A 12,018-nucleotide genomic window follows, 5' to 3' on the forward strand; every position below is an offset into this window, starting at 1 on the left:
GGTTTATCTTGAGTCTGATCCTAGCCTCGTCACTACCTCGTCGGGGTTAGGCCAGACACTTACTAGCACATGGGGTCGGTTGTGCTGATACTACACTCTGCACTCTGTGCAAATACCGGAGCGGCACTTGATCAGTAGCAGTAGGGGAGCCAGCCTTTAGTCTACCCAGACACCGAGGTAGCCTTGCAGGCGTCCGCAGGCCTGGCGTATCCTCTATCTTTTATTATGTTCTGTTATCTCATGTATCCGAGACAAACAGTGTTATTTTTCCTTCAAACTGTTGTATGTAGTACTCCTAGTAGTCCGTGGATATTGTGACACCGGTTTCTGGGTAGAGGCATGTGTTGACTTTCGAAATATTTTATTTTTATTTTTATTTATGACTTCCGCTTAAATCTCATATTCCGCTGTCATTTAGGTGTTTATCACTTGTTAAAATGAGTTGTAAAAAAAGATTAACACAGAAGAGCTAAAGATTTCTAAGTTCGTGGCTTGTCTAGCTTTTACGAGTAAGCGTCATCACGACTCTCGAGGGTAAAAATTTTGGATCATGACATTTATGGTGCAAAAATAACACTTGGAGCACAGATTGAAAAGAAGCTGTCTATATTGAAACAGAGATTTAGATTTATGGAGGGAAGTGTAGATTCTTTTCATCCTGTTACCCCAGGTCATAGTCCCGGCATGGGTCACTCTAAACATGATTGACAAAGTTGTTTGTCGGATGACACCATGAACTGAAAGATGTACAAAAGAGCGAGAAAGACTGACTAGACGGTTGTCAATCAGCTCTGAAGGTTGCAAAGCCATAAAGTGGAAATTTTTATTTTGTTTCTCATACAACTGACACTAATTGCATGAGGCAATTTTTTTGTCTCACAATTTTGTGGATCCAAAAGTGTAAGATTGGGTCCACAAATTTGTGAGACAAAAAGGAGCCTCATACAACTAGTATAAGTTGTATGAGACACAAAATAAAACTTCTCCCATGGAGTGTTCGTTTAAGCCAATGTACTAGCAATTTTTGTGATGACAATTTTCTGTTTTTAATGCTCTTTTCTTTTGTCATTTTGATATATTGCATGCATGTATTTATAGTAGTGCTTCAGTTGATTCGGTTAGTTTCTAGGGAATCAAAGTGTAAATTTTGTTATAGTTTCTCCACTCTCCTGGTTATTAATGCGACATTATCACGATTAATTCTTCCTCGAGGTACTAAATAATTAGCTACTGTTTACTTTTGGTTCTACCTCTTCTTCTACTATCATATGCTATTCATGAATTCTACTACCTTTTTTTTTTTAGATTTGGACAATGGACTATTTCCGTATCTCAACAAATGAACAGCACTAGTGCCTTTTTTTTTTTTACATGGAAAATACAAATCAAATGAAAACATGTTAGATTAAAGTACGGAAAGTACGATCCTGTTTGTGTAATGAATTTTGTTGTGAGGAGTTCAAGGGACTTATTATATTTACCTTTAGAAAGTTTAAATATTTAAAAATTAACCCACGGTTTTCTCAGATTTATATGTATCACAACATAGTTAGCAAACTAATATTGTATCTAGGGGTGACAAATGGGTTGTTTGAGCTGTATTTGGGCTGGTCAAGATGGACTGACTCATTAAATGGGTCATTGCCCAACCCTGCTCAAAGTTCACTTGGGTTAAAATGAGATGAGTTAAGATGGGCTAAACAATGGATAGTAACCCAATCCGCATAAATTGACCCAATTTTTTACAATATTCTCAACTTTTAAACAAGCATATATAGAAATTATCTTATGTTTTGGAATAAATATCAATTGATGACTAATGATTTCTTTCCTTAAATAAGATTTAGAATTTTATTTGAGAGTTTTTCATCTTATAATACTGACAAAGATCAGAATAATAAAAAAGTAGTAAAATTAAAAATTCCCATCAATCCCAACCCCGAATCCCCACCCCCACCCTAAATAGAAATTTTTTTCTCCTTCTCTTGATAGGGAAAATATTTTCCTTCAATTGGAGAAAAATGAATTCATAAAAAAAATATTCAAATATTTAAACCAACTAAACATGGAAAAATTAAAAAATATCTTTTGGAACATAGGTCAAGGTAGAACTCTAAGATTGAGCATTTACATGAGCCGGGGTTGGGCATGATTATAGATCCATTTGGGCGGATGAATTCTAATGGATTAACTTGGGCTAGCCCAAAGTAGCCCATTTTAATAAGGGAAATTTTTGTTCCTATACAATATAAGAAACTATATTACCAAATATGTTCATAGTTTGCATATTACCCTTCATGCTAATAGTATTTCTACATAATATATACAATGCATTAAATAAGGAATCATTATAGTTGTAGGATTCCTTATTTATGTGAGCTAAAAAAGGAGAATTAAATATTTTCCAGATCTTCCAACACAAATCACGCATAGTAATCACTATCGTCGACTTCGTTACAAAATTCCAGTACTCCGTTTTTTGCGCTAAACTCTGTTTCAACATTTCTCTGATTTCACAAATCAAAATCGACAAAATCTTCTACAATTCTTCTGCAACAAAAGCAATTATGGCGAAAATACCAATTGTGCTACAATCGAATGAGAATTGGGATAGCTATGGGAGATTTAGAGAATTCGAGGCCGATGGCACTATAGTCGATGACGATGCGACTTATAGTCTATTGATTTCTACAATAGCACAACAATTAATGATTGATACATCCGAAAAAATTATAGAAATCAAATACATTGTCAACGAGCATTGTCCTCCAATGAAAATTAGGAACGATATGGGTGTTTGTGTATACATGGAGACGAAAAAGGAAAACAAAAACTTAGGATCATATCCATTTTGTATAACTGTTCACGATTTCAATATGAAATTGAGTATCACCAATGAGAACACAACTACAAGTTATAATTTGTATATGATCCAGTTTGTAGAAAATTTGTAGATAATTTGTACAACTAATAAAAATTTGAAAAATTAATATGAAATACTAAATTTCAACCTTTCTACAAATTTTCTACAAACTGGTGATAACAATATTTATATTTATTTTCATGCAGGTTCGTCTGGAATACAAAAGTTACTTGATATGCCAATATCTCCCGTTATAGAGGAATATAAAAGTATAATAATAACAGATAGTACACCAAGTTCTATTGAAGTAGGACAAGTATACCAAGACAAGAAAACAATTGCAACTGCAACGAAGCATTATTCTGTCATGCACAAGTTCTAATTCAGGGTTAAAAAATCTAATTCTAGAAGGTATGAACATATGAATAGTCAAATATTTTTTTTTTTTAATTTTGTAGTTTATTTGTAATTTTTACTTCTTCAGTTTTCCTTGTGATAATGTTTAGCAGAATTGTAGTTATATTGTATTTATATTGTATAATGTGATTGTTTAAGCTAAAACAATTTTTTTTAATCTAAATTTTAACCCATTGTTTAAAATGTATTATTTTGTAGCTACTGACTGATATATGTTGGTGAAAACTGTACATGGCACTTCAAGGCAACTAGCATAAATGATTCTGCAATGTTCAAGGTCAGAAATTTCGACAACCAGCACACATGTTTTTTAATGGACAATACATTCATACAACGCAAACCTACTGCCATGGTAGTTGGTAGCATGGTTATTCCAAAATATTCTGATCCTAAGACAATTTACAAACCAAAAGACATTCAATTTGACATGTTGTCTGAACACGGCGTGAATCTAACCTACATGCAAGCCTGGAGAGCAAAGGAAAAGGCTTTACAGTTTTTGAGAGGTCATCCTGCTGACTCCTGCAGCAAATTGCCTAGTTATTTGTATATTCTAGAGAAGACTTATCCAGGGTCTGTAGTTAAATTGAAGAAGACAGATGATGACTGCTCCTTGTATGTATTTGTTGCGATTTGTACGTCAATCAGTGGTTGGGAATATTGTAGGCCAGTTGTAGTAGTTGATGGGACCTTTTTAAAGTCAACATACAAGGAAATAATGCTAACAGCCAGTACAATGGATACGACAGGTACTGAAGTTTTATTTGTAGAAATATTATAGCTTGTATGTTTTTTTGTAGTACTTGTAGATTAATTGTAGATATATTATAGAATAATTATAGTTTGTATATATATGTCTTCTTTTGCATTTTTACTGTAGCCAATTAATTGCTTCTTGCCACATAATGTAGGTACCATATTACCATTGGCATATGCTGTTGTTGATTCAGATTACCATATTCATAGTACTTACCATATTACCACATAATGTACGGAAAAAGTTCAAGAAGGGACATCTAGAGGTAAGTGAATTATACTTTGTCACAGCGCGGTCATACACACTTGATGAATTTAATGAAATGATGTCAAGGATTGAGGAGATTGACACCCGTGTTAAAGCATACTTATACGATATTGGATATCATAGATGGTCTCGAGTATATGCTACGATAAACAGAACTTGGACTATGACATCAAACATTGCAGAGTCATTGAATGTTGTAACAAAATATGCAAGAGAGTTGTCGATAGTAGAACTATTAGAGTATATGAGGACCCTTCTTGAACGTTGGATGAAAGAAAAATTATTGAAAGCAAAGGGTACATTCAAATACCTTGGATACAAATTCAACAAAGAGTTGGATGACCACAGAATATTGTCGCACAAACTTAGAGTAAGATCTGATTATTTATTTAACCAAATTCATAAACAGCATAATGTAGATATTTTGTATATAGCTTGATTTTAACCATATATGAATTGTTTTTTTGTTTGTAATATACTCGTAGGTGAGGGCTTCAACAGACTACATCCATACAGTAATAGATGGTGTGAGGCGCTATATTGTTTGTCTTGAAAACAAGAAATGTAGTTGTGGGCAATTCCAGCTTGATGAATTACCTTGTCCACATGCTTTGGCTACTTTAAGACAAAGGGATGAGTCTTTTGAAGGATATTGTTCTCCTTATTACACAAGGGTGAACCTCTTGCGTACGTATGAAATACCAGTAAATCCGCTGCCTGATGAGAGCAAATGGAATGTGCCACAATATATAACTGAAGAAGTAGTAAATCCACCTAAAGGAGGGAAAAGACAGCTAAGAAAACCTCAAAAAGAAAGATACAAAACATATGATGAAATAAATTCAAAGAAGTACAAGGTTTCATGCGGCAACTGCGGGGGGGAGGGGCATAACAAAAGATATTGCAAGAATGCGCCCAAAATGAAATAAAATTCTATGTAGTTAATAGAATATTTGATGAAAATTTGTTGGTTAGTTCTGGATAACAGATGTTGATGTATAATCGTTCGTTTTTTTAAAGATCATAATGTAATTAGTTAGGATGTTTCTATACTGAGATAATACTTTCATTCAGTGATTTGTTTATGAATGTTTTCTATATATATAATCTATTACTTTTTTTACTATATATGGAATCCTTTACATAGTTGTTAATATGGTTTTGCAGTTTATCTACAATAAAACTACAAAAAAATACATTATATGGAATTTACAGAGTATATACATTATAAATCTGTAGGAAATTAGTTAAAACTTAAAATATTGTAGATGAAGTATTGTCTACATTGAAAAAATGAATATAAAAGAAGCATAACATAATATATAAAATAATCTACAAATTATCTACAAATACAACTACAAAAAAACTCCAATAACTGTAGCTGACGTAATATATAGATTAAAATTCAGGTAGAAAGAAGCTTTATGGTGAAAATAATGTAGATCAGAATAAATGTAGATCAGTTGCAAAGGATTTAAATGCTTTAAATAATGAAGATCAAGTACTGTACATATTCAACAAGTGAATACAAACCCAACAAACTGTTTCCATTTGTACTACTATACTGGATAAGAAAAAAGAAACAAAGGCTACTATAATTGTAGCACAAGTTTGCTACAATTAAAACATAATAAATTGTTCAAAAACTTGTCTACCATCTATCTTATAAACTAGCATCAACTATACAATTGTAATACATGATCCATTCCAAACATTACAACTACTTCTTCTTCCTCTGGACTCTTGTTTTCTCATTCAAAGCTGGTGCACCCTTCCTCCTTGCCAATTTGCCTGTCACCTCATTATCACTAATTGCCCCAAGCTCCTACTTCTTTCTAGCATAGTACCAAAGTAGCGCTCCATAGCGTCTACGGTGTTGGTCAATATCAGAAAGGTCTTCTGAAGGAATGGATAATTCCCCAATACTAACATACTCTACAAAGGCAGCAACAAATACACTACAATCGCTGCAAAAGATAAAAAAAATATCAATATTTACCAAACCATCAGATAAAAAAGGGTTAAATGTAAAAAAAAAAAAGAAGTTTTTTGTTACAGTGATCCTTCTTTTTGCTGTGGTATCTCTCCGACGATCCACTGAATGTTAAGAGGTCGGTAACAGGTTTCTCAATGTATGCTTTTATATTCTTGAAGTTGATGTCTTTACACTTCCCATAAAACCCGGTGCATGACAAATACAAAGGGACGATAATAGAAAACTTGTTGACACAAGATTCAACAATAGGATGATTGTGTGAAGAGACCATGGAATCATACGCATAAAGACACCTTTCTGCAATGTCAAAAACAACCAACACCCAGTGGAATTTTTCTACAATATTGACGCGCATGATGACATACTCAACTTCATCCCATGCAATATTTGCGAGTAATATATACCCCAATATATATTCTGCTACAACATCCTGGGGTTTGACAACAGAAACTTCTTTTCTTGAGGAGAATTTTTGAACTTTTCATAAATTTGATCAATCCTAGTCTTGAACACACAATCTATTATAGTAAATCTGGTGTTGTTGTGGGGGCCATACTTGCCTCTTTTTCTCAAGTAATACATTATAACATTAATGTGCTGCAACAAAAACAGATTGCATTTATTCTACATGTTATCTCAAACTATTCTACACAAAACTACAAATAACTACAATACATTTACAATCAGAATACAAAGCATCTACTCATTCAGAATACAAAATATTTACAATTTATCTACAAATTAAATACATTGAATCTTACCGAGTCATTAAGGACTTGTCCTGGGTGTGCAAAGGAAAAGAACCACTCCTTCTTGTCAACCTTTTCAACTCCAAGATCCAACTATGGCTTAATTTGGTTGTCCTTTATAGAATAAAGAGCCTTTCTCCTATATAAACAAATAGAAATTAAAATAAAATTGTTGAATGAAGTGGATGTGTAAAAGATGAATATCTAATTAAAAGTGTCAAATTGTACAACCTAACCTCTTTGGACCTGTGTTGGTACTGTTGTATAACCACTTATGGAATTGATCCAACAACTCAGGGTCTAGATTTTGACCAATAACACTAGTAAACGGGTGCTTGAGGTGAAATATTTGAGGTTCAACCAAGGTGATTCCACTAGAACCGTATAAAGGGAGAAATGGTGATCGGACATGCTTTCCCGGCTGCCTTGTTCTACCTTGATGCACGGGTGTTGTTTTATCTTGTATAGGCTCGCCGAACTTAACCAACTGGGAGAAGTTATCAGGCAGCTCGAAATCATCAAGTGTAACCTCCTTCATCTCACCTCCAGATTCTTCTGAATCACCTACATTCACATACTCTGCCTCTTCACCTACATTGTTATCTTTCGGATTCTGCTGTTCTGTTTGAGCTGCTACTGTCACTCCGTGAATAGGAGATTGTGCATGCATATTTTCCCTCTCTAAAACATCATGTATATATAACTTAATAGAATGGTAAAAATATTGAAACAATAATAAAATATCTCTATATACAATTTCAAACCTGTTTTCTCTTCATCAACAGCCCCTTCAAAATGTGTATATAAATCAACGCGTGCTGGATGATTTTCTTCACCATAAGCACATTCAAAATGTTCTATTTTTTTCATTAAAACTGTTAAATAATACTGATAGTATTAGCTTGAAAACTTATGAAGATATAAAAGTGTGTCATAATATCTACATAAATCTGTATTGCTGTGTAAGTAAGCTGGATTTAATTGTATATAGTGTGTATATATAATGTATTCAAATTGTAGTTATGTTGTAGATAATTTGTAGTTATTTTGTAGATATTTTGTATATAATTGTAGATATACTGGAGATATATTGTAGATACCTGTTTTGCTGGGGCTGACCTGCACTATTTCACCACTATTGAACTGAAATTGCTGATTGTTCTTGTCTTTTGGTTGGTCAGTATTTTTTGTTGAACTCCCAGCAAACTGTAAGTTTTATATTAGTTAGGATATATATTTTAGAGGTGACATAAATAATTTTGTTAATATGATTAAGATTCAAATGTTACTTTTGAATCAACTTGATCATTTGGATTGTTTATCACCTGCAAAACAGTCTTGACTGAATCCTTTATTAGGTCTCGAAGGCTACCTAGTTCTTCAAATACATCTTTCCTTAATTTTTCAAGCTTTTCATCGACCTACATAATTAAAAAAATACATAGTTACCTTCAGAAATATGTATTAAAATATAGACACACTATTATATAAAAATCAGAATGCTTTATTGGGACTACATGTTATCTTCTCAACACCTCTTTTTAACTTTTTTATTTTACGAAGAATATACTCCTTTTCCTCTTTTCCAATTGATTCTTTGGGTTCCAATGGAGGAGCAGCAACTTTTGGATTCTCAGAAACATGTTCAACCTCTTCAATTGTGTACTCAACTTTATCAGGCAAAGACATCACTGAAAGCTCTTCAGGTGATTCATTTATGTTGGTGAACTGAATGATGAAAAAAATAAATTAGCTTGTTTGAGGCAGAATATGTATACAAAATGTAGATAATTTGTAGATACATTGTATTATGATAAATAAAGACCATTTACCTTCATCCATTCAGGTTTGATCATTTTGTCTTCAATTGTAGCTAACCAAATCTGACCCTTAGCAGCTGACCAGTTTAGTATGTGAGGGATTGAATTAGAAATCTCTGTAGTTATATCAATGTTGACGGAGGAGCAACACTCATACAACCATACTTGCATGTCTAGTGGGAATCCTCGAATGAGATAAGAATTAACGAAAGGATTTAGCTTGTGCCTAACAGATTCAATCAACTGTCTGTAAGACTGAACACTCTATGGAAATGACTCGTACTGACCGGATTCAACCAAATAAAACCTAAAATGATCTACCAACCCAATATGGTCTCTCTCTGAAGGACAAATGAAGTATTCTATGAGATATAAAATATATAACTTGACTGCATCCTCATTATTGATCCAGCTTTTGGTTGTTACTATCTGTTTTAGGTATGTCTTCTCCACTTTTACTTTATTTGGAAAGTAACTGCTCATTAACTTACTGGCATAACTAGGAGTGTAACAAAGTCCATCAACTCAGTATGACATCTAAGACCAGTTATTACTGCAAACTTTCTCAATCCAAAATTTAACCTCTCACCTTTTAACTTAGCTGGAAAATAGGAAGCATCAAATGATTTCAATTCATACTTCGTAAGAAGATGAATATCTTGATTTTGCATGCATAAATTGGGAAACGACAGTAAATAACCAAAGCATGTCTTCTTAAACAGATTCAAACCATTTGGAGAAAAAAACGCTTTAATTTGGCTAGGAATGCTAGGGTCACATAATGTTTGGAATCTAAGCACCCCATAATCAACATTATGGGATGCAAAAAAATGTCCATTCTGCAAAATTCAACAAATGTAATCTAACATTAATATAGTAATTAAAAAGCACTGATACATTTGTATGTTTTTACAAAATAACTTCAAAATTATACAATATAACAACAATGTTAAAATAGATCAACAAATCTACAATTAAACAACAAAATTAAGACAAATAATCTCACATAATTTCAGTGCTTAAAAACATAAATACATATGCAATTTGTATAAAACATTTCTACGAAAATCTACAAATCAAAAAAACCACAGATTATGTAGATTTTTAACAACTAAAACAGGTGAAAGAAGTAGCAAAGAAATTAAAAAGTTCTTACCTCCACCAGTGAGTGTTTTCGAACATTTTTTGAAGTTTTAACACTAGGGAATTTTTTTGAATTTTTCTTGTTTTTGGGAGTTTTTGAACTGGGAGCCACCTTAGCTTTCTTTCCAGGTTTACTGATAATACATCTTCTACAAAATCATCATCTAGAACTATCCCTTTTCGTTTCCTATCCGCTTGTTTGATTGGCCTCGAAGATTCTCCAACATCGAAATATTGTTTTTGTTTAGTTCTAGCTTCAACCTTGATTTGACGCGGAGAAACACTATGCTTCATATCTACAATTGCATGTGCAGATTTTCCTTGCTTTTGGGGTGAATGCGGTAATAATACACCCAAATCGAAAGAAGGTACATCAGATTTTATATCTTTTTTGGGGCTGTGTTTTGAAGCTTTGTTCTTCTTGAGAAATTTTGAAGTTGAAGGTAAATGTGTGTATGAACGAAATTGAAGATTTGAATTCAATTTTGACTGGTTTTGTAGAAGAAAAACCTTGAATTTGGAAGTTAATGGTAGTTGGTTATCTTTGTTTTTCTAGTTTAGACAGAAGGAATAATGGCTAGAATCGTGTGTGTGTCGTGATACGTGGGTGAGGTTGTAGGTTTAGGAGAGAGAAATGTGGGGGGGGTAATATGGAGGAATATACGGTACCATTAATTTAGGAGTGATATAAGGTACAATTAATATACAGTTAAAACACCTTATGGTATAGAATTGGTAATTAGGTATACTAAATGTAATTAAATCAAACCTTAAACATTGAGGGTAATATAGTTTCCTATATGGCGTAGGAATGTAAAAATTCCTTTTAATAATTGTTCTAGGGGAAATTTTCGTTCCTATACCATATAGGAAAATATATTACCAAATATGTTCATAGTTTGCATATTACCCTTTATGCTAATAGTATTTCTACATGATATATACAATGCATTAAATAAGGAACCATTATAGCTGTAGGATTCCTTATTTAGGTGAGCTAAAAAGGGAATTAAATATTTTCCAGATCTTCCAACGCAAATCACGCAGTAATCACTATCGTCTACTTCGTTACAAACTTCCAGTACTCTGTTTTTTGCGCTAAACTCTGTTTCAACATTTTCTCTGATTTCACAAATCAAAATCGACAAATTCTTCTGCAACAAAAGCTATTATGGCGAAAATACCAATTATGCTACAATCGAAAGGGAATTGGGATAACTATGGGAGATTTAGAGAATTCGAGGTCGATGGCATTGTAGTCGATGACGATGCAACTTATAGTCTATTGATTCCTACAATAGCACAGCAATTAATGATTGATACATCCGAAACAATTATAGAAATCAAATACATTGTCAACGAGCATTGTCCTCCAATGAAAATTAGGAACGATATGGGTGTTTGTGTATACATGGAGACGATAAAGGAAAACAAAAACTTAGGATCATATCCGCTATGTATAACTATTCGCGAATCAATATGGAATTGAGTATCACCAATGAGAACACAGCTGCAGGTGTGCGATGTGCCAATACAAAAGTATAATAATAACAGATAGTACACCAAGTTCTATTGAAGTAGGACAAGTATACCAAGACAAGGAAACAATTGCAACTGTAATGAAGCACTATTCTGTCATGCACAAGTTCCAATTCAGGGTTAAAAGATCTAGTGCTAAAAGGTATGAACATATGAATAGTTAAATATTATTTTTTTTAATTTTGTAGTTTATTTGTTATTTTTTACTTCTTTAGTTTTCCTTGTGATAATGTTTAGCAGAATTGTAGTTAAATTGTATTTATTATTGTATAATGTGAGTGTTTAAGCTAAAATAAGTTTTTTTGAATCTAAATTTTAACCCATTGTTTAAAATGTGTTTATTTTGTAGCTACTGGCTGATATGTGTTGGTGAAAACTGTACATGACACTTCAAGGCAACTAGCATAAATGATTCTGCCATGTTCAAGGTCAGAAATTTTGATAAACAGCACACATGCTCTTTAATA

At 32.9% G+C, this 12,018-nt stretch overlaps 1 protein-coding gene across 1 annotated transcript; it reads left to right on the forward strand.

The window, feature by feature from the left end:
• The first annotated feature begins 3,629 nt into the window (after nucleotides 1-3,629).
• On the forward strand, nucleotides 3,630-5,829 carry LOC138878464 (uncharacterized). The gene is made up of 5 exons (XM_070158146.1): nucleotides 3,630-4,029; nucleotides 4,192-4,245; nucleotides 4,328-4,674; nucleotides 4,790-5,171; nucleotides 5,714-5,829. The coding sequence occupies exons 1-5, from the start codon at nucleotides 3,630-3,632 to the stop codon at nucleotides 5,827-5,829; spliced, it is 1,299 nt and encodes a 432-aa protein (XP_070014247.1).
• The last annotated feature ends 6,189 nt before the right edge of the window (nucleotides 5,830-12,018 follow it).

Source organism: Nicotiana sylvestris, chromosome 9, assembly GCF_000393655.2.
Source record: "Nicotiana sylvestris chromosome 9, ASM39365v2, whole genome shotgun sequence".
NCBI classification, from domain to species: domain Eukaryota; kingdom Viridiplantae; phylum Streptophyta; class Magnoliopsida; order Solanales; family Solanaceae; genus Nicotiana; species Nicotiana sylvestris.